This window comes from Martes martes (genome assembly GCF_963455335.1).
Source record: "Martes martes genome assembly, chromosome: 2".
Classification (NCBI taxonomy): Eukaryota; Metazoa; Chordata; class Mammalia; order Carnivora; family Mustelidae; genus Martes; species Martes martes.
Genome location: NC_137889.1, coordinates 88,987,879 through 89,012,212, shown reverse-complemented (window position 1 = coordinate 89,012,212; position 24,334 = coordinate 88,987,879). Strand labels below are relative to the sequence as shown.

General features: G+C 35.7%; 1 protein-coding gene across 2 annotated transcripts in view; it reads left to right on the top strand.

Annotated features, from left to right (window-relative positions):
- KLHL8 (kelch like family member 8) overlaps positions 1-23,328 on the top strand; it is a 28,865-nt gene extending 5,537 nt beyond the window's left edge. The window contains exons 2-9 of one of the 2 annotated variants that reach the window (XM_080797457.1): positions 3,071-3,619; positions 5,066-5,252; positions 9,900-10,043; positions 11,019-11,130; positions 17,529-17,697; positions 17,913-18,072; positions 20,181-20,382; positions 20,625-23,328. In XM_080797457.1, coding sequence (XP_080653583.1) covers positions 3,071-3,619; positions 5,066-5,252; positions 9,900-10,043; positions 11,019-11,130; positions 17,529-17,697; positions 17,913-18,072; positions 20,181-20,382; positions 20,625-20,748 — 1,647 coding nt within the window. In that variant the 3' untranslated portion in view covers positions 20,749-23,328. The remainder of the gene's footprint in view (positions 1-3,070; positions 3,620-5,065; positions 5,253-9,899; positions 10,044-11,018; positions 11,131-17,528; positions 17,698-17,912; positions 18,073-20,180; positions 20,383-20,624) is intronic. The other variant, XM_080797458.1, reaches the window with a different exon arrangement.
- The last annotated feature ends 1,006 nt before the right edge of the window (positions 23,329-24,334 follow it).

The following is a 24,334-nucleotide window of genomic DNA, read 5'->3' as shown; positions in this document are numbered from 1 at the left end:
AGGAGAAAAAATAAAAAAATAAATTTCTGATAAAATGTTTTTGGTAATTTACTTTTATGTACCAGAACAGAAAATATAGAAATAAACTTCTGGTAATATAATGAAACTTTATAATGTCAAAGAATTAATGCATAGAAAGCCAAATATTTTGATGTTGCTATTTCATACACATGGTTCAAAGACCTTTTTAAAATTAAGATGGGTATTTATTCTAAAAGGACACATAGGGGATGTGATGTATGTGTGTATATTAAATATTCAAGTTTTAGTTTATATGAATCAAAGTAAAATAGTTATTGAAGGACAAAGCCTTATGAACAATATGAAAATAATTTGTGGTCCATTGATTTATACAGCTTGTCTAAGAAAGCAGTGTTAATGTTTAACTGGAAATTGTAGAATTCTATTTATGTAATGACAGGTTGTTGAAGCAGATTTATGTCACGTGAGATTTACAAATATTTGCATAAAAACTAAATCCCAATCATGGCATATGCAGATATTCTTTTTATTTATTTATTTATTTATTTGACAGAGATCACAAGTATGCAGAGAGGCAGGCAGAGAGAGAGAGAGAGGAGGAAGCAGGCTCCCCGCTGAGCAGAGAGCCCGACACAGGGCTCGATCCCAGGACCCTGAGATCATGACCTGAGCCGAAGGCAGAGGCTTTAACCCACTGAGCCACCCAGGCGCCCTCAGATATTTCTAAAAAAAAAAAAAAAAAAGATATTTTTAGCCTGTTTTTAAAATGTTTAATATCAGGTTTCAGATCCCACTTTAGGGCTTAAGTAAATTTGAGAACATGCCAAGCTTTCTGCTTTAGTCTAGGTTACACCTTGAATCTCAATAGAATCTAAATCTTGCCTTATAAATTCTTTTAAAAAATTAAATACAGTATAACTAACAGAAATGATAATCTTGTATTTGTTGAAGGGATATTCATTTTTCCTCCACATTAGTGAAAAAAGGTCAGGGAGGAAGATTTATAAACAAAAGCCTTTATACATTGTAATACTCCTCAGGCCTTTTTCTTTAGAAGTTCTCATTTTAAAATTCATTCCTAAATAATGAGATACAACTATAAGTGTATTTATATAGTCAAAATGCTACATGCAAACAGGAAAATTGGTAAAACACTGTCCTATTACTTGTACTTAATGATTATTTAACATAAAGTGCTGGGAAAACTGGATACTCAGTACCAAAACCTTCCAGATGGAAATAAAGATGTAAGTATAAAACAGTAAAATCATAAAAATACTGGAATACCTGAAGTTAATATTAATGGAATATTTGAACGATTCCAATTTTAAGCATAGCACCTAAGGCAGAAGTCATAAAGACAAAGATTGATTTGATTGTGTAAAAATCTATAGGGGGTGAATAAAAAAGTACATCATAAAAGAGAAAAGCTTGAAATATATATGACAGATGATTCACACTCTAAACATATGAGGAGTTCTTAAAAATACATATGAAAAAAGTCATAGAAAAAACTTCATAGAAGAGATAGAGATAGCCCAAAATTAATGAATGATTCAATATTAGTAAAAGATAAACTGAAACAGTGGGATAATATTTTCATTCATCAAATTGACAAATATTTTTAAATAAGTTATAGCAAAAATATGGCACAAATATTGTAGGTAGATCAGAAATAGACAGTTTATCAGTACGTATCCAAACTGCACCTAAACTTTGAAATACCATTTCTACTTTTAGAAATTTATCTATAGGAGATAATGGAGTATGAACAGATTCAGTGACAGCAAAGTTTATTGTGTCATTTACAACAGCAAACTCTTAACAGTAGTGTAATTTTTTATCAAATAAGGTGCTAAGATTTCAGCGCTTTTTATTATATTATTTCAAAATAATTTAAGAAATGAAAAACTTTAGTTAAGCTCATAGTAAATACTGCTAAACAATGGTTTATTATTTCTGTGCTTCAGTGTTCTCACTGATAAATTGTGAATCTTAATAGTACCTACTTATAGGAGCATTGGAACCATTAAGTGAGTTAATACACGAAAAGCACTTAGAATAGTATCTGACATGGTGACTATAATTAATAATACTGTGTGGTATATTTAGAAGTTGCTAAGAGAAGAGATCTTTTTTTTTAAATGAAATTGTTTATTTATGTGAGAACAGAGTGCATGCCTCAGCACAGGTAGGGGGTGGGGCAGAGGGAGAGAATCCCAAACAGACTTCCCACTGAGTGTGGAGCCCAACTTGGGGTTTGTTCTCATGACCCGTTGGAGATTAGGAACTAAGCCAAAACCAAGAGATGGATGCCCAACTCACTAAGCCACCCAGGTGCCCCTAAGAGAAGAGATCTTAAAAAGCTCTTATCACAGGGAAAGAAAAAATTGTAATTATGTGAGGTATTACTTACTAAACGTTGTAGTATTCATTTCATGATATATATATATATGTATGAAATGACTATGTTGAACAGCTTAAAGTTACAAAATGTCATGGTCAGTTATAGCAATAAAACTGGAAAAAAGTTTTTTTAAAAAAGGGACACACAGACCAAAAACAAGAATAGTGCCCAAGTAGTGCTAGATGATGTGTCTTCTCATTCATTCACAAAATGCTCCTGAAATTTGAGATAATATAGAAAATCATAGTTTATGATTTTAGTATATATGCATAAATAGACAATATATAGATGATAAGTGGCTTATTTGGAAGAAGAAAATTGCAGCTGGCCTACATTAAAATAAATGACCAAAGGATTGCATTGTTAAAACAAATATACTAGGGGCACCTGGGTGGCTCAGTGGGTTAAAGCCTCTGCCTTCAGCTCAGGTCATGATCCCAGGGTCCTGGGATCGTGCCCCACATCTGGCTCTCTGCTCAGCGGGGGGCCTGCTTCCTCCTCTCTCTGTCTGCCTCTCTGCCTACTTGTGATCTCTGTCTGTCAAATAAATAAATAAAATCTTTAAAAAAAAAATACACTAAATCTGTGTGGGTTTTGTCCCTGCTACCACATGCTCAATGCTGATCTAAAACTGATTTTTATATTAAACTGAGTCTCCTTTTGTCTTTTTGTTTTGAACAGGTTGGCTCAAAGCTCATCTCTTGTCACAAACTAGTATTGGCTTGCGTTATCCCCTACTTCAGAGCCATGTTTCTCTCCGAAATGGCTGAAGCCAAGCAAACACTGATTGAGATCAGAGATTTTGATGGTGATGCAATAGAAGACTTGGTTAAATTTGTCTATTCTTCACGGCTCACTTTGACTGTTGACAATGTCCAGCCTCTCTTATACGCAGCCTGTATACTACAGGTTGAACTGGTGGCTAGAGCTTGTTGTGAATACATGAAGTTACATTTTCATCCCTCCAACTGCCTGGCAGTGAGAGCCTTTGCTGAAAGTCACAACCGAATAGACTTAATGGACATGGCGGATCAGTATGCCTGTGAGCATTTTACTGAAGTAGTGGAGTGTGAAGACTTTGTAAGTGTGTCACCCCAACATCTCCATAAGCTTTTGTCCTCCAGTGATTTAAATATTGAGAATGAAAAGCAGGTCTATAGTGCAGCCATCAAGTGGCTTCTTGCAAATCCTCAGCATCATTCCAAATGGTTGGATGAAACACTTGCACAGGTAGGGACTGAAATAAGATTGTGTGTAGAAATGAAGTGATATGGAAGCAAATTAGAGTGTTTGATTGATCATGAATAGTGTAGATTATCCAAAGGAATGTAGAAATCCTTGTGTAATACAATGTGAAAATAGCTTTCTCTTTACTTCCCTATTTACTCACTGTGCTATTTAAGGATAAGTCTGAATTTGTTACATTTAATTAGAAATATCATTCTTTGTTTTTTAACCTGAATGTTGAAGATAGCACTTTGAAACTGTAGTAATAAATATTTTATTTATGCTGATAGAAACAGGTTCTGAGGAAACAGCTCTAAGTAACTATTGTTTTATAATGAAGTTTCTAAATTGTAGTGAATTACTTTCCTATCTGGAAAGAACCACAAGACATAATTTTCCATTTTCTTTCCTCACCACAGTTTCAATTCTGTAACCTCAGATATGTGGCTTTTTTCTTACTTATTTATTTACTTACTTATCTACTTACTTACTGTCAACAGGGTAACCTGGGTAGGGAGATAATAAATGGGCCTTAGAATTACTTTGAGGGGCGCCTGGGTGCATCAGTGGGTTGAGCCTCTGCCTTCAGCTCGGTCGTGATCTCAGGGTCCTGGGATCGAGTTCTGCATTGGGCTCTCTGCTTGGCAGGGAGCCTGCTTCCTCCTCTCTCTCTGCCTGCCTCTCTGCCTACTTGTGATCTCTCTCTGTCAGATAGATAAATAAAATCTGTTAAAAAAAAAAAAAAAGAATTACTTTGAAAATAAGTTTGTCACAGAAACAAAAAGTTTCATTATTTTGCAGCTGTCTTATTGGTGTGTATGCACATGTACTTTTAACTCCAAATCACATTACCTGGTTTGATCATCCCCTTAATCCACTAGAAAACCAATGCATCTTTAAGGGAAGAAAGGTGAGTGCCTCTATTTAAAGTGGGGATGCATCTCTGACTTAATATATAACCTTCCAAGGTGACTGATTTGGAGAAAACAACACTGATTTCATATTATGAATGTTTCTGTGTTCAAGTAACAAAGAAATCCCGTTTCCATTTGTTCAGTCTTAGCTTTAAAAGGCCAAAGAACCCCCAAACATGGCAATTTTGTTTTGATTGTGCCTTTTCTCTAGCAGCAGTGGGGCCTTGTGATTATAACACTATTATTTTTGGAAGTGAGAAACTTGAATGAATACAACTGAATTATTTTATCCAGTCTACTTAAATCTGTATGTAAAGGGGGGAGGATGCATTTAATATGTAATCTGATTTCATTAGACCATACTAGAAATCACTTTAGAACTTGGCTCATTGAACTTCCTTCACATATTAGAAAGACTTTGTGTGGTAAATGAGTTTTAAAAAGACAACTCAAAATACTTAAAATACTACAAAGTAGAGTGTGAGCTAACTAATTACAAATTAAATTTTACATTTGCGATTATTCATGATCTTAGGTTCGTTTGCCGTTGTTGCCAGTTGATTTTCTTATGGGTGTTGTGGCAAAAGAACAGATTGTCAAGCAAAATCTAAAATGTAGAGATTTATTGGATGAAGCAAGAAATTACCATCTTCACTTGAGTAGCAGAGCAGTACCTGACTTTGAATATTCCATTCGGACTACCCCAAGGAAGCAAACTGCTGGTAATTAAATTACTCATTTTATCATCTCTACTGGAAGGATTATATTCCCAAACTTAATTGTAAGATGATTAGTATCTGATTACCTTAAAGTGGTAGTAATTGGCAAGTAAGGTCATATGTGAATCTTACTAGGCATGATTCAGGTAGTTTTGCCAATAAGCGAATTTTTTTAAAAAGACTTAAGTCCTGTGAACTTTGAAGAGCCTGCTGAAATAGCTCTCTCTTTCCCTCCTTTTTTTAAGGTTTTTTGATACTTTAGCAGAGTTAATTTCTCTGTCATTTGTACTTTTAGAATACTTTGTTTGCACTTGTTTTATTTTACTGTGTTGCACTGAAATTTATTTGAACATGTTTTGAGCTCTTCAGAGACAGGTAAATACCTTATTCACATTTATATTTCTAGTGCCAGGGATGGAATGTGACACATATTTTGTGTTTAAATATTACTAGTTTTTGTGTTTTATTAAAAGAAAGGCACTAAATGGGGCCCCTGGCTGACTCAGTTGGAAGAGCAATCTGACTCTTGATCTTGGGGTCATGAATTTAGCCCCATGTTGAGTGTGCAGATTACAAAAAAAAATTTTTTAAAAACTGAAAGGCACTAATTACATTTAAAATTTGTATAATAGATTATGTTAGACTCTTAGAATCTAGAGGTCTTATATTTAAATAGGCATGCAGCTTTACCTTTATTTGCCACAATTTTCAGACTATATTTTCCTAATAGTTCATGTTCACTTATGTTACTTTTTACAAGTATGAAAAATATATTTGAGGGATGATGGAAAGTAAATGAAAATCCAGGAATTTGGGAAGTGGTACTTTGAACAGAGAGTTTATCTACATTTGTTTTGCTACCCAATATAGTTATCAAATAAAGAGATCTGTGGAATAGCCTAAAAATAACAACAAAGGGGAGTACTTGATTATGAATAGTGGGATTTTATCTATGTAAAAAAAAATGTGAATGTTCTTCTAAATAAAACTGTTGAACAATACGGGTTTGAACTACATGCATAGGTCTACTTGTATGTGGATTTTTTATAGCACTATAAACGTATTTTCTCTTTTTTCTTACTATATTTTTTTATTTTAAGTAGGCTCCACGCCCAGCATGGAGCCCAGTGAGGGGCTTGAACTCACAACCTGAGATCAAGACCTGAGCTGAGGTCAAAGATCAGGTTAACTGAGTGACCCAGACACCTCTCTTATGATTTTCTTAATAACATTTTCTTTTCTCTAGCTTATTTTATTGTAAGAATATGGTATATAATATATACATAAAATATGTGTTAACTGACCATGTTACAGCATGTTAATAGCAGTAGGCTATTAAGTTAAGTTTTGGGAGAGTCAGAAGTTATATGCAGATTTTCGACTACACAGGAAGTTGGCATCCATAACTCCTGGGTTGTCCAAGTGTTAGCTGTAGTTTAACATGGAAAGGACTGCTTATTCTCCTTTTTTTATAGGTTGATGTCAAGAATTAAATTTTTTTGAAGTGTAGGGTTTTTTTAAGTTGTGAATCCTGTTTCAGGAAGTCAAGGTATTTAATTAAATTCCTCTTTAAATTCAGTTTTGGGCGCTTGGGTCGCTCAGTGGGTTAAAGCCTCTGCCTTTGGCTCAGGTCATGATCCCGGGGGTTCTTGGGATTGAGCCTCATATCAGGCTCTCTGCTCAGTGGGGAGCCTGCTTCCTCCTCTCTCTCTCTGCCTGCCTCTCTGCCTACTTGTGATCTCTGTCTGTCAAATAAATAAATAAAATCTTTAAATAAATACATTCAGTTTTAAATTTAAACAACACCTTGGTAGTCTGATTTACATGTATATAGTAGGCATATAGTAGACCCTTGTGTACATGATCTCTTACATGATTGCAAGAACTTAATGAGTAGGTTTTAGTGTGGGATTCAGTCCTTATTATGAGATAGATGGTTTTATTCCATTTTATGGATGAAGAGAACTCAGAGAGCATAAAAATATGCCCAAGGCCACACAGAGAAACAGTATAGAAAGGATTTGCATCCTGATCTTTTTGTTTCATTTTTAGCTTTTTTTCTTTCCATTCCATGTTCCTTAGGTGAACTATAAAACTGAAATACTAGTTTCTACTGAAAATCTATTCAATAATTGAGATTACATTCTGGGATTATAATTGCAGTTGTGCCATTTAATAGTGTAATTTGGGGCAGATTTCATAATCTCTGAAGGCCTCAGTTTATTTATAAACAATTTTGATTTGCATAATCTTTAAAGCCTCTTCCAACTTTAAATTTCTTTGATTTAAGGTATTGATTTAGTTGGAAAAGATGACACAAGCAATTTAGTACATTTTTTAATGCCATTATTCAGCAAATATTTATTTAGTACCTACCACACGCCAGATTCTGGGTAGGCATTAGAAATGCAGATGCAGAGGGCACCTGGGTGGCTCAGTGGGTTAAGCCTCTGCCTTAGGCTCAGGTCATGGTCCCAGGGTCCTGGGATCGAGCCCCACATGTGGCTCTCTGCTCAGCAGGGAGCCTGCTTCCCCCTCTCTCTCTGCCTGCCTCTCTGCCTACTTGTGATCTCTGTCTGTCAAATAAATAAAATCTTTAAAAAAAAATGCAGATGCAGGGTGCCTGGGTGGCTCAGTTGGTTAAGCATCTGCCTTCGGCTCAGGTTGTGATCCCAGGGTCCTGGGATTGAATTATGCACTGGGCTCCCTGCTTTGCAGGAAGCCTGCTTCTCTCTTCCTCTCCCCTGGCTTGTGTTCCTTCTCTTGCTCTCTCTGTGTCAAATAAATAAATAAAATCTTTTTTAAAAAATCAGAGACACATAGAATATAGCCAGCCCTATTTTGAGAAAACTTGCAGTCCAATATAGGGAAATAGACATGTGAATAAATAAATGCAATGAAGTGGTAAAGGGATGTTGATATATTTATAAGGATAGTGGGGAACACAAAGAAAAGAGTGGCTATTTTTACCTTGGAAGGGTCAGAAAAGGTTTTATAGACAAATTAAACCTCAGTCTTAGTTTTGAATAATAAACATGTTTTTCTAGGTGCCAGTTAAGAAAAGGGGTATTCAGTTCATTTTTCATCTGTTGAACGCCTAGTACGTGCCAGACACTGGGCTAGCCCTGATTAGTACAAAATGCTTAACACAGTCTAAACCTATCTTAGGCTCTGGAGACAGATACAGCATAATGGATCATTTCTATACCGCGTTAAGTGAACGATAGTTACCAAAAATTGGCTTTGAAATATCAAGGATGAGCACTGTATACATGTTGCAGGAACATGAAGTTTAAGAGAAACAGAGGGAGAAGATTGGATTAGACAGTGCGAGGCCTTTATGCTGTGCTGGGCTTTAACCTGTAGGACAGTGGTTCTCAAAATGTAAAGGAAGTGGTGACCCCTGGCCCAGCAGCATAAGCATTCCCTTGGGAACTTGTTAGAAAATAAATTCTTGATTCAGAAACTCTGGAGGTCAGGACCATCAATCTATGGTTTATGCCTTCCAGGTGATTCTTGAACACACAGAAGTTTTGATTTTTTTTTTTTTTGAAGATTGCAGTGAAATATGTATAATCTAAAAATTGTCATTTAAACATTTTTAAATCTATAATTTAGTGGCATTGACTAAAGTTTTTAAAAACTACTGATTTAGGTAATAGAAAGCTGTTGAAAGAGTCTTTTAATCTATTCTGTTGAAGGTCTGCAAGCTAAAAGACTACTAAGTGATAAAGGACAGGATTTTGCGGTAGTTGTAATAGCAGATGAAGGCCTGAACTACAGCAGTGGCAGGGGAATTGTGAGGGAGAGGGAGGGCAGGGCACCTCAGGGAAGGAAGAGGTTTCAGGTAGGTGAGGAAGAGAAAGCATTTGAGTATGTTGGGTTTGAGGTGCCTGTGGGACGTCAAGTGGAAATGTGGCTTAGATGTGTTGCTTGGAAGGCTAATTATGATACAGATGGAATTTAAAATCAAGGAATGTTCTTTTCCTGTGTGAACATGAAGTATGTGAGAAGCAGGCAAAGGATGAAACATGGGAAACATAGGAAAGAAAAATTATGGCAGATAAAGGAGACTTCGGTATTATGGAAATCAAGAGAGTTTAAGAAGTTTTCCAAAAAGCAGGGTGATCAACATATCAAGTTGCATTAGTATTCAATAAGAAATTAACTTAAGGGGCACCTGGGTGGCTCAGTTGGTTAGGCATCTGCCGTCAGCTCCACGTCAGGTTCCCTGCTCAGTGGGGAGCTTGCCTCTCCCTCTGCTGCTCTCCCTACTCTTGCTCTCTCTCTCATGCTCTAGCTCACTCTCTCAAATAAATAAATAAAATCTTTTAAAAAAAGAAAGTAAGAGTTTTTTGGATGTAGTTTTGACCTTAGCAAGAGCAATTTAACAGAGTGGGTGAAGATCTAAACCATACTACAATGGGATGTTAGCAGAGATAGCTGAGGTATCGTGTTCTTTGAGAAATTGATAAGGTGAAAAAAGAAAATTAGGTTTTTAGTAACATAATGACATTGAAGTTATCCAAATAACTCATTTTTTTTTAGCAGTTCTTCAAAATTTTGACTTCCCAAGTATTTTTCCACACTAATTTAAAAAAAAATTAGGGAGCTATAATTCTGATCTGTATTTTCTGGCTTTACGTTTAGGTGTGCTGTTTTGTGTAGGTGGTCGAGGTGGATCTGGTGATCCCTTTCGCAGTATTGAATGCTATTCTATCAGCAAAAACAGTTGGTTTTTTGGGCCAGAAATGAATAGTCGAAGGCGACATGTGGGTGTAATCTCTGTGGAAGGTGGGTCCATTATTGTCTTAAGTCATAGCACATGATGATAACACTTTTAAATATTTAAACATTGAGAATTTCTATAAGAAAGTTGCTAAATTATAAAATGTTTCACTATATCACTAAGATATTTGTGTGGTGAATATTTACTTGCCTTATGCCCATAGATGCTCAGCGAACAATCTCTTGCATGTAGGTGCTTATTGGGAGAGGAATATTAGGGAAAAGGGAGTTAAAATAAAGAGTTAAACTCTTCTGAGTTACATTTGCAAAATAATCAAACTAAAAAAAAGTATTGAACTCAAATAATAAATACATATCAGCTTTTTCTATACCTAATTATTATTGAAATGAGATTTTTTTTTAACTGGTTACTGAAAATGAAATAATTACAGAACCATGGGTAAACTGTTAGGGGACTTTACAAAAGTAACTTTTTTTCTGATTATAGAAGTATAAATTTTTTGGGGGGGGAATATGAAAACATTCTAATAAAAAGTAAAAATCATCTGTAATCCAACTACCCAGAAATAGTCACAGTTGACATTTTTGTATGTAACCTTTAACATTATTTATGTGTATTTTTAATAACTTCACTTAGAAAGTTTGATCATACTATATTGAATTTTGTATTTTTTCATATAACATTGAGCATTTTAAAATTTTACTAAACATTGTTTGAAACCATGATTAGTGATTTCATCTATGTAATGAAAAGTTGGGAAACCAAAGGTAGGGATAGGTTTGAGCATTTAAATAACTTCATATAGAACAGCATGTTCCCAGCATTTTATTAAGTAGAAGCTTACAATTATTTTTATTTGACTATTTAAGTGACATTATTCATGATGTTGAACAGAAGAATATTTGTTGAAAATTATCATGCTATTCTAATTATATGTTGATCTGATGTATACATTATCTACATAAATAACTATCCATTTACTTACTTGGAATTAAATGAAATGCTTCTCTGTTTGACAGGTAAAGTGTACGCAGTTGGTGGACATGATGGAAATGAACATTTAGGTAGCATGGAGATGTTTGATCCTTTCACAAATAAATGGATGATGAAGGCATCAATGAACACAAAGAGGTGAATTAGCATGGAAATTTTTTTGATTTATTGGTGGAAAATAAAGTTTCCAGTAATTGAAAGGGCTAATTTTCTACTTTTTATGTTTTTAGAAACTTTAAATACTATCTTAAACACATTTTGTTAAATTTAGCATCCAATGTGATGCTTTGTTATAACTTTTTATAATTTCTTTCTTGAGAATGTATTTTATATTTTAGAATATAGTAACGAATAACATAGTTTCCACCTAAACCTGAGCCTGAACATTGATTTTTTTTTTTATTTTGAAATAATTTAAGACTTAGGGAAAACTGCAGAAATAACAGAGTTCCTACATACCAGAGATTCTCAACGAAAGATGATTTTGCCTCCTCTGTGGAACACTTGCCAATATCTGGAGGCATTTTTGCTTGTCACATTTTGGGAGTGGGGATGTTGGGGAAATGGCTTCTGGCATCTAGATGGGAGAGGCCATGGATGTTGCTAAAAATCCTGGAATGCACAAGAAAGCCCTCCACAGCAAAGAATTTTCCCCATCCCAAATTTTAGCAGTGCTGAGATAGAGAAATCCTGCTGTATACTCTTAACCCAGCTCCCCTAATGTTGACATCTTACACCATCATAATACAATTATCAGGAAACTAAAATTAATACAGTCGTATTAGTTAATATAAATCTTATTCAACTTTTGCCAGTTTTTCCACATATTCCTATGCTTTGAATTGGGTTTTCTTGTCTAATTATATTGCCTATTAATATAATACAATGTAAGTAGTAGCAGAGATGGTAGGTGTTTTTGTCTTTTTTTTTTTTTTAAAGATTTTATTTATTTATTTGACAGAGACAGTGAGAGACAGAACACAAGCAGGGGAGTGGGAGAGGGAGAAGCAGGCTTCCTGCCAAGCAGGGAGCCTGATGTGGGGCTCAATCCCAGGACCCTGGGATCATGATCTGAGCCGAAGGCAGACGGCTATCAACTGAGCCACCCAGGGGCCCCCATTTTGTCTTATTTTTGATCTTAGTGGAAATGTCTCTAATGTTTCCCTATTAAATGAGATAATAGCTTTAGGACTAAGGCATAGGTACTTTAACATACTAAGAAAATACCCCTCAGGGCACCTAGGTGGTTCAGTTAAGGGTCTGCCTTCAGCTCAGGTCCCGATCCCAAGGTAGTGGGATCAAGTCCCCCTTCAGGCTCCATGCTCAGCAGAGTCTGCTTCTGCTCCTCCCCACTGCCGGTGCTCTCTTGCTCTCTCTCAGTCTCTCTCAAATAAATAAATAAATTCTTTTAAAAAATAGCCCTAATTTTTTACTCATTCTTTATTATGAGCATTAATATTAATAATTTTCATCTACAGTAAATTGAAATGTATGTTGATAAGTGGATTAGTCTAAAGAAGAGGAATATTTTCCATAACATGACTTAGTAAATGTTGACTAGAATTTTTTTAATGACTTGAATATCAAATTTGCAGATATCTTAAGGTGAATGGATAGCTAATATTTGATCAAATCAAGATTCAAAAGCATAGGGCTCCTGGGTGGCTCAGTGGGTTAAAACCTCTGCCTTCGGCTCAGGTCATGATCTCAGGGTCCTGGGATCGAGCCCCGCATCGGGCTCTCTGCTCAGCGGGGTAGCCTGTTTCCCTCTCACTCTCTGCCTGCCTCTCTGCCTACTTGTGATCTCTCTCTCTGTGTTAAATAAATCAATAAAATCTTAAAAAAAGAAAGAAAGAAAGAAAATTAACCATGTTTTCTTTATCCATTTATCTATCGATAGATACCTGGGATGCTTCCATAGTTTGACTATTGTAAATAATGTAATGAGCATAGGGATGCATATATCCCTTTGAATTAGTGTTTTGATATTCTTTGGGTGAATACCCAGTAGTGGATCTTAGGGTAGTTCTATTTTTAATTTTTTAAGGAACTTCCATACTGTATTCCACAGTGGCTGCTCGAGTTTGCATTCCCACCAACGCACAAAGTGTTCCTTTTTCTCCACATCCTTGCTGATAGTGGTGTTTCTTGTGTTTTTTATTTTAGCCATTCTGAGAGGTATGAGATAGTATCTCATTGTGGTTTTCATTTGCATTTCCCTGATAATAAGTGATGTTGAGCATCTTTTTATCTGTTAGCCATCTGGATGTCTTCTTTGGGAAAATATCTACTCATGTCTTGCTCCCATTGTTTGGGTTTGGGGTGTTGAGTTTGATAAGTTCTTCATAGATTTTGTATACCAGCTCTTTATTGGTAAGTCATTTGTAAACATCTTCTCCCATTCAATTGGTTGCCTTTGAGTTTTGTTTATTGTCTCCTTTGCTGTGCAGAAGCTTTTTATTTTGATGTAGTCCCTATAGTTTATTTTTCCTTTGTTTCCCTTGCCTTAGGAGATATATCTAGAAAGATGTTGCTATGATCAGTGTCAGAAAATACTGCCTTTGCTTTCTTCTAGGATTTTTATGGTTTCAGGTCTCACATATAAATTCTTAATCCACTTTGAATTTATTTTTGTGTATGGTGAAAGAAAGCGGGCCAGTCTCATTCTTTTGCATGCTGCTGTCAGGTTTTCCCAACACCATTTGTAGACAAGACTGTTTTTTTCCATTGCATACTCTTTCCTCCTTTGACAGAGATTAATTGACCATATCATTGTGGGTTTACTTCTGGGCTCTCTGTTCTGTTCCAGTGACCTATATTTCTGTTTTTATGCCAGTACCATACTGTTTTGATTACTACATATTTGTAATATAACTTGTGGTCTGGAATTGTGACACCTCCAGTTTTCTTTTTCAAGATTGCTTTGGCTATTCAGGGTCTTTCATAGTTCCATACAAATTTTAGGATTGTGTGTTCTAGTTCTGTGAAAAATGCTGTTGCTATTTTGATACAGAGTGCATTAAATCTGTAAATTGCTTTGAGTAGGATAGACATTTTAACTTTGTTTTTACCCATGAACATGGAATATCTTTCCATTTTTGTTGTCTTAAATTTCTTTCAACATTGTTTTATAGTTTTCAAAGTATAGGTTTTTCACCTCTGGTTAGGTTTATTCCTAGGTATTTTATTCTTTTTGGTTCAGTTGTAAGCAAGATTGTTCTCTTAATTTCTCTTTCTGGTGCTTCATTATTAGTGTATAGAAATGCAACAGGGGCTCCTGAATGGCTCAGTCAGTTAAGTGTCTGATTCTTGATTTCAACTCAGGTCATGATCTCATGGGTTTACTTCTGTAGATCTTTTTTTTTTTTTTTTAAAGACTTTATTTATTTGAGAGAGTGAGCAAGCATGAGCGCAGGAGGGAGAGGGAGAAGCAGACTCCTGCTTGCAGGGAGCCTGATGTGGGGCTCAATCCCAGGGCCTCAAGATCATGACCTGAGCTGAAGCAGATGCTTAATCGACTGAGCCACCCAGGTACCCAAGGGCAATAATTCTAAGTGTAGGGTAAGTAAAGGTTACTTGAGAATGGGGAAAATCTTAAGGAAGTTCCATTTAAGTTAAGATCTGAAGGAGTAGAAGAATTTATACTAGGTAAGTGTTGGTGGGTAGAAGGGTGATGGGTGGAAAGAAATGAAGTCTGAAAATCTGGAGGTCAACATGAACAGAGAATATAAAGGAAGTCCAGTATGGTGAACGGTGTGAAAAATAAGGCTGAAATATTAGGAAAGGTTGAGGGACACCTGGGTGGCTCAGTTGGTTAAGCAGCTGCCTTCAGTTCAGGTCTTGATCCCAGGCAGGGTCACAAGATCAAGTCCCGCATCAGGCTCCTTGCTCCTCAGGGAGACTGCTTCTCCCATTCTCTCTACCTGCCTCTCCTCCTGTTTGTGCTCTCTCTCTCTCTCTCTATGTCAAATAAATAAATAAAATCTTTAAAAAAAAAAATAGGAAAGGATGAGGGTCTTTCAGGTTTGCCAAGAGTTTATCTGGTGAGCTTCCTCTCTCTCTCTCTCTCTCTCTCTCACACACACACACACACACACACTTTTTAATAGCAGGGGATTGATATGGAGAAAGGATTTGAGGAGGACAAGAGTGAAAACAGTTTGGGAGACCAAGAGGGTTATTGTAATATTTTAGTCAAGAAATAATGGTGGCTTGGACTAAAGTAGGAAAAAATGGGATACAAAGGACATATCTGAGAGACAATTTGGAAGTATACAATCAAGATTTTATGATAATTAGATGTGGAAGGTGAAAAGAACAAGAAGCAAGGATGATCCTTCAGTTTTTGGCTTAAGTAGTTGGATATGGGTAGTGGTACAATTTTCTGTGTTAGGAAAAAAAAGATAACAGGATAAAATTTTTGTTTCCCTTGTGATGGGTGTATTCATTTTCTATTGCTGTGAAACGATTTACCTCACACTTAGCAGCTTAAAACAGTACCTGTTTATTAAAGCTCACAGTTCCATAGGTAAGAAGTTTGGCAGGTTTGACTGAATTTTCCATTTAGGGTCTTACAAGGCCAAAATCAAGGTGGAGGGTGGGCTAAGCTGTTATCTGGAGGCTCTGGGGAAGAATCTACTTCCAAGGTCATTTAGGTTATTGATAGAACTCTGTTCCTTGAGATTGTGGGACTAAATTTTTATTTTTACTGGCTGTTGCCAGTCACTCTCAATTCCTAGAAGCCACTTTCAGGTCCTTTGCAGGTGCTCCTCTCTGTCTTTAGACAAGCGGGGGGATGCAGAATCCATCTCATTCTTTGAGTTTTTGAGTTGTCTCTGCTACCAGCTGGAGAAACCTCTCTAATAGGGCTTGTGTAATTAGATTAGGACCATTCAAGTAATCTCCTTTTTGCCATATAATGTAATAAAATCATGGGAGTAAAACTAGAGGGTGAATATACTGGGGGTGGCGGGGGATACATCTTCACATTTGCCTATCACAGGGAAGTAGGCATGACTTTCAGCTTAAAGTTAAGGTTGAAGAGGGGTGCCTTGCTGGCTCAGTTGGTTAAACATCTGACTCTTGATTTCAGCTCAGGTCATGATCTCAGGGTCAAGAGGGAGCCTGCTTAAGATTCTCTCTCCCTCATCCTCTGTTTCTCCCCCTCTGCCCCCCGACCTCTCTTACTTGCAAAAAAGTAACGTTGAAGAGCTAGCATGACAGATTTAAGATAGAAGTTAGATATATGTCTGGAAATATACATTTGAATTATCATAAATCCACGGAAAGAATGAGGTTGCCTTGGGAGAGAGCGTAAAATTGGTAAGAGGCCTTAGGCAACTTCATAATTTAATGATGGGGTAGAGAGGAAGGCATTGATAAAGGAAACAAATAGAATCAGCCAGAGATTTAGGGGGAAATTCAAATGTGTGATTTCAAGAAAATCAAGAAGGTTTTGAGGAGTAGGAAATAACATTATTAGTTATTTTGGTTTGGGATGGTGATGGGGAGGGAGAGGAAGGACATTTACTAGGTACATGTCTGTCATTATAGAACACCTGTATGTTCTAGAGTGCACACACATGTTCACACACCTGCAAATTTTTATAGCCACAGTATTTTATATGTCATTGCTCTGTACTCAAGAGAAAAGAGATTAGGGGGATTGAAAATGAGTAACAACATTACCCTTAAGAATCCTCCCTAGGATTCTCTTTGGTAAACTTAGAATCTTGGTTGACCAGCTGCACTCTCCAGGAATATAGCTAATACATAGCTCTAAATATGGGCCAGTCACTGTTCTAAGTGCTTTACCTATATTATCTCTGCATCACAAATGGGTTACAGATGAAGAAGCATGGTAGAAGTTTATAAAGTACACTGTCCAAAGTACATACCAAGTTAGTGGCAGTTTATAGTTGTAGAATAGTTTAATTTTAATTGCTGTGTTTTTAAAGAAATTGATATAATTTTTTTCTGATCTCCATTACAGTGAATTAGCGTTTAAGAGGGTTAAGTCTCCCTCTTTCCAAGAAGAGATATAAATGCCCTTCAGAAGTAAAGCAATGTGATGTAAAGCTTGTAATATAAAAATTGATGTTCTTTTGTGTGGTACCATGAAACCCTGCATCAAAACACGTGCTCAGCAATGACTTGGATTTAGAAATGAGATTCACTTCTGACCTCTACAGCAAAACATTTCTGCCAATTCATTAATCTCTCATTAGGCGATGTTTTACTGTTGAATGTTTTGGACTCCATTTATATTATTTTGTTGGGTTTCACTTCATTTCATTTGAGTTTAAAGTAACCTGTGTAGACTGTGTCTTATAAAACTCCAGAGGTCACTGTTCACATACAGTCACACAATTTGGCAACCTTGTAGCCACCTATTCAGAAGCTCTGATAAATCTAAAAATAATGGGAAAAAAAACCTCATTGAAGTTAGCAAAGTAAATGACTTCCTTTAGCATATTTTTACTATCTTTTTTCTGGAACAAAACCAGATGCTGAAGTATGTTTTGTTGTCTTTGCAGGCGAGGAATTGCCTTGGCCTCCTTGGGAGGGCCAATTTATGCAATTGGTGGGTTAGATGACAACACTTGCTTCAATGATGTAGAAAGATATGACATAGAATCTGATCAGTGGAGTACAGTGGCACCAATGAATAGTCCTCGTGGAGGAGTTGGCTCTGTGGCTCTTATAGTAAGTTATGTGGCAATTTGCTCCTGGATTACATTGTATGACAGCCCTAATAAAGAAAGGTCTGCTATAGTCCTATCTCCAGGTTGCAGATAATGATTGTATCCCATATTATCTCATGAAACACTGCTTTCTTACACATTCTGGTCTACTGATAGGACCACATATAATTCAATTAAAAGTCTAATGTCACATGTTTTTATTCTTTCCTCATTTAGAACCATGTTTATGCAGTAGGTGGCAATGATGGAGTAGCTTCTTTATCTAGTGTGGAGAGGTATGATCCACATCTGGATAAGTGGATAGAAGTTAAAGAAATGGGTCAACGAAGAGCAGGCAATGGAGTTAGTGAGCTCCATGGTTGCTTGTACGTTGTTGGTGAGTGGATGGTATTTGTTTTAGTTTATTTAGTTTAATTTATTGCAGTATATACAGTAATAGTGTCAAAGACAACACAAATTATATTGGATTTAGGCTCAAATGGAATAGTCCTAAGATTTGCTTTCGAATTACTAAGGTTCACCTTCATGTTTTTTGTTTACGCCTTCATCTTTCACATTTAAAATTTCTACCTTCATGTTTTTACTAGGAGTTGCAAATATATCTGAAGTAGAGGATTATATTTAAATAAGATATGTATTTTTTAATGTAAAGACACAAATGTTCTTTGCTAAAATCTTTAAAGATTTAAGAAATTTGTTTCTCATCTTCATTTCATGGGAATTATGTTGACTCCTTTAAGCAAAGCAGTGGATATTTCATATGCATAATGGCTGTTGGTATCTCTACCTTGCTTTTTACTTACTGAATTGCAGAATTGGAAGGAACCATAGGCAGTGCTTTCTCAACCTTTAATATGCATATGAATATTCTGAAGACACTGTTAAACTCAGGGGAGGAGCCCAGATTCTGTATTTCCAAGGCTCCCAAGTGATAATCAGTGCTGCTTCTGGTTCATTCAGCACACTTTCAGTAGCAGCAAGGTTTTAAAGAACTATGAGATGGGAATAATGATGAGGATTATTAATGAGAACTAATGAGAATTATCTTTGAGAGAATTATTCTAATAGAGAGAATATACATGAAGCATCTCAAACTGCATCTGGTACTTCGTAGTTACCCTGTAAAATGGGTGGCAATATTGTGATTAGTAATTCCCTCCTTTACAGAAAAAGAAATTGTTCAGAGAGATTGTAACTAGCATGTGTCACACTTAGGTTGATGTAAACTGTTTGTTATTACATAACTTACAGTTCTTGATAAGAGTGTGGGATGTTATTAGCATTGAAATATCTGCAAGTAATAGAAGTAGTGCTGAATATTCCAGTGCTTATGTGTATTAAAAGAAATAACATAATTTACCTTTAGATCTTGTCTGATCCTTACAGCTCTGTGAGGTAGCAAAGATTCAGCCTGAATAAATTACCTCATCGTCACATGCCTTCTAAACCAGTGACAAAGCTGGAATTTGAACTTGGGTCTATGAGAAACCACAGTTCTTGCAATACACAGTTGTTATGTCTCACAGCTCGCTATTTAGGAGAACTAAACCCTTTATTATAATGAAAATGTGTTTTGTGGTGAGGATACTACTGTACACATTTGTTGATATTTATCGAATTATACACATAAAATTGGTGAATTTTAGTTCAACTAAATTGATTTAATTAAACCCATTAGAGAAGTTAACTGTTGTGTGTGTGGTTTTTTTTTTACTGACCTTGTTTCTGAATAGACTGATGATCATAATAGCAACACTTCCTGTCCTCAGGAAAATAGGCTTAGTTGCTAAAGAGAGTTATTACTCATGTAGACTGAGATGGAGTCTAAAAAGAGGCACATTTATTTTTAAGGGAAAGAACACTGTCCAAATAATAGTCTCTGTAACCCTCAGGAATATATTAAGTAGCATTGTCAGAATGATGTATAGAGAGAACTGTCATCGTCTAGATTATGTACAATGAAGATGTAGTTTTGGCAAAAACTGGTGAGAATTCAGTCATAGCCATCTCTGTAATTATGATGACAATTACAGTATTAGGGGAAGCAGTTGGAAAACTTTTGAGTCAAATGATTTCAGTGGTATTTTAGTCTCTTCTCAGGCCCTCTTACTATTTAAAAAGTATAATACACAACGTACACACAGAGAAGGAATCTCAGTACTGTCTTAGATCCCTCTAGGAAGTGAAGGACAAATTATGAATATTTGTGGGGTTTTTCTTCTCCAAAATTATCTGCTTAGATATGGGGACTTCAGTTTTTTCTATTTTAAGATTTTTAATCTTAGTATTGAGGTAAAATACTAAGTTATCTTGAATTATAGAAAAATGTCTAAAGGAGTTGTGGGGTGAATTTTTTCCCGGATTTTCTCTTTTCTAAAATGTTTTTAAAGGATTGGGTTGTAGAAGCCATTGGATTGAGGTTTAATAGTTAACTTCTGTGACGTGTACTATTTTTTAAAATCTTTTTTTTTTATATATATATAGGTGGTTTTGATGATAATTCTCCTCTGAGTTCAGTTGAGCGGTATGATCCTCGGAACAACAAATGGGATTATGTAGCCGCACTTACCACTCCCAGGGGTGGAGTGGGGATTGCAACAGTGATGGGCAAAATCTTTGCAGTTGGTGGGCATAACGGCAATGCGTACTTAAATACAGTGGAAGCATTTGATCCAGTGCTGAATAGGTAATTTTCATGTTTCCTGTATGCTTTAATGGGCTCTTCGAGTAACAGATTATTCCAGAGTGCTAAAATACTACTAGACATAGCTATTAATATAAAACATTAGGGATATCTTATCTCCCTGAGGAAACTTGCTGTCTTTGAGTCCCAATAATAGGGAGTTTTTAGCTATGGTTGTTGGTATTTTGAGTAAAGTAAATCATGCTTTGTTTTAAGATAACATACTTTTTCCTCTGTCTTTTCAGGTGGGAGCTGGTTGGATCTGTGTCTCACTGCAGAGCTGGAGCAGGCGTAGCTGTGTGTGCCTGTTTAACCAGCCAAATTCGAGATGTAGGTCATGGATCCAATAATGTGGTCGATTGTATGTGATTTGAGTTCCGGCCACCAACAATTTAGTCATAATTGATATGCAAGAAGGACAACCAGGATTTTGTATGACCACCTTTGAACAGTTTTCACTACTGCTGGAGTCTTATTTTAAATGAAAACTGTTGTATTATGACTAAGTGCAACATTTAGAATGGTAGCTGAAGATCTATTGTAATAAAATTAAATTTGATACTTCCCACTTTAGAAAATAATGGGGTGGGGAAGAAAAACAATCTAACCTGAAACCATACCTCCTCTGAAAAATGTTTAAAGTAGTACCAGAACCTTGAAATCCCTCTTTAAAGACATTTGGATAAATCAAAATGTGAAATAGAATCATTTCCATTTTACCTGAGTTTTACCTTCTCTTTTGCCTAACAGTGTTAACTGTAGGCAGTGGACTTCTCCTAGAGGGGAGATTAGAACCTAGTCTTCAACACAAGTATATCAGGACACATAAAAGACCTGCTCCTTTTGAAGATCATTTCTACTTCGTGCTGATGAATTTATGCCTTGCTTTTTTTTCTAGATGTCGATTTTTCAATTTCTTGGATATTTATAGAAGTAGAAAAAATGTTTACTCTTTTTCAGTGTCACTTGGCTGAATTTTCAGAAGCTTTACGGGAGTGCTGTAAGAAGCCCTTAATTACAGTTTGACTTATTTAGGGTACCAAATACCTACCTGAACTAATCCCATCTGAATAAATCTATACTTGTATTTTTTCAACTCATGCAAAAAGGACTTGTTTCATATTAGCAAAAATTGAACCAGAAGAAATATTACAGGAGAAGGCTTTAGAGTTGATATTATTCTGGTACCCCTTTGAGAGACCTTGAGAAGAAATGGTGCCAATTACATGACTCCCTGAGAGGAATCTGAAAATATGTCTCTTGTTTGATTTAATCATTTGATTTTGAGCCTAGGATTATTACCTTTCCATTTTGCTCTTTTCCACCATCTTGGTTTCAAAAAAAAAAACTGGAATTTGGATGTATTTATTATCAGAAAATGAATGCATTTTTACAAAAATTCTTTATAGATTATGGTTTACTGATTAGTTCAAATCTATTATTACCAATAAAAGATATTGTTACTAAAAACAGAGCAAGATTGAAATTTACTATTTTTTCTGTTTAATCACCTTCAGTATATTTATTGAACTTCAATTGAAAATATTTCTTTGGCACTAATTTGAAGCCAGAATATTGATAAACCTACTGATTTAACAGCTCTTCATGATTTTAGCCAATATTATAAAATGGCCTATTCATTACATGTAAATATTTGTGTGACTATTTATGAAGAATATTAAAATATTCTGTTTTGTATTTGGAATGAATTTTGGTACCTCTCTTTCAGGCTTCCTTGAATTTTCCTGTCATTATGCCTCCCAATTTAGTGTAGTTCATTGCTGGTTCACAAGGAAGCCGGGGTATTGAGGAACCCATCCATCCAGCTCTGAACTTGATTGCCTATTAACTCTGATGGTCCTCGTTAAAAGGTAGCCTGGGCTTGTCAGCATAGTAGAGTAGAAAGCCACATTACAAAAGCCAGTGTCTATTGAGTTTATTAGACCAAAAAAAGAAAAAACAAATTGTAAGAGGATCTCAGGCTAACAGATAAAGGTCTTTCATGAAGCAGATTTAAAAGTTCCCAAATTATGCCACTTTCTGCTGTCAGCAGCCTATAGGCAAGGTCATAAGTCTTTGCTGGATCTGAATCAGTGTTCTCTTGTATAGCTATAACCATATTTCAGTCATTCCTCAAAACATTTAACTCTCTAGCACTCACTGGACTGGTTACCGTTAGCTGGGTGTGGAGCATAAATGTCAGCACCTGGCTTCAGCTGTCTCTTTCTTATGTCTGATGGAACTCTTGTGTTATACTGCTTGTCTGGCTATGGTTACTAGTAGGTTTGTTATATTTATTTTGTGGAAGAGAGGATCATGGTCTTATTGTTTCTAAGATTATTTAAAATGGTTTTTTTCTTTAACATATTTCTGCCTTTCACGTTTGCAGAATTTGGGAACATATAGGTATTAAATTTCTTTTTTTTTTTAAGGTGTTAAATTTCTATTTCTGGTTTTTACTATACCATAGTCATCTAACATACTAACATACCCTAGCTACCTATAAAATAGGAACTACTCATAAGGGAAGTAAAGTGAAGTGAAGAAAACATGTTGGCTGTCTGTTATATTATGTGTAGATCATTAGAAGCAGAGTTTGGAAGGACCTGACAATGGTTATGAAAAGATAAATAGTGGAACCAATATTCACAATTTATTAAAAACATTCATATAAAATGAGAATCACACTGAAGGAATCAATGCAATTGAAAGATGATTAAATTCATAAGAATAAAGAGATGACATTATTAAAAGAATATGGCTAGGGACACCTGGGTGGCTCAGTTGGTTAAGCAGCTGCCTTCGGCTCAGGTCATGATCTCGGCGTCCTGGGATCGAGTCCCACATCGGGCTCCTTGCTCGGCAGGGAGCCTGCTTCTCCCTCTGCCTCTGCCTACCACTCTGTCTGCCTGTGCTCGCTTGCTCTCTCTCTCTCTAACAAATAAATTTAAAAAAAAAAAAAAAAAAAAAAAAAAAAAAAAAAAGAATATGGCTACTTAATTGTGAGGCCTTTCATTTTAACCTCAGATGTTAGTAAGAAAAGCAAAAAGTGATATAAAATTTTGAAATGATAGATGGGAGAAAATGAAAATTTCCATATTATTATTTCTTCAAAAAGTATTGTAGGTGCTTTTGTGTGATTCTCCCATAAAGTTATTAAAGCCACTGCTTTCCTATATTGTGTTGCCACTTAAAAAAAAATTACTTCATATTGGTTTGGGTTAATTTCACTGTACTCTATGTAACTGATTATTTTAAATTATTTTAAATGTTTGAATAAACTTTGTATTCCCTCTAAAGAATATTATGTATTCTCTTATTTCCCACACACATTTTGAATTTATAATGCTGTTAAATGCCTAGATAAGAGATTGTTGAAATTATATAAACTCCTTTTGCAAATGGTAAATTTAAGAATTTTCTTTGTTACTTTTTTCTCCATTTCTTACATGATAGAGAATGGACTTAGAATCCAATACATAGGGACGCCTGGGTGGCTCGGTTGGTTGGGCGGCTGCCTTCGGCTCGGGTCGTGATCCCGGCGTCCTGGGATCGAGTCCCATATCGGGCTCCTTGCTCAGCGGGGAGCCTGCTTCTCCCTCTACCTGCCACTCTGTCTGCTTGTGCTCACTCTCGCTCCTCTCTCTCTCTCTCTCTCTGACAAATAAATAAATAAATAAATCTTAAAAAAAAAAAAAAAAGAATCCAATACATATCAGTTAAGAATGTTTCTGTGTTTTTTTTTGTATCAGACTATAAAGAAATTGTTGGGGTGTCATTTGCTCTCTTTATGTGGAATTAAAAGTTGCAATAAAACTTCTCTAAAATATTTTCTTAAAACTGTATATAAATATAAATTCGTGTAATAATACTCCCAACAAATCAAAATAATAAATTATCATATATACTGCCAAGGGCTGTGATCACAGTACTTGGATTCACAACAGTACTGTTT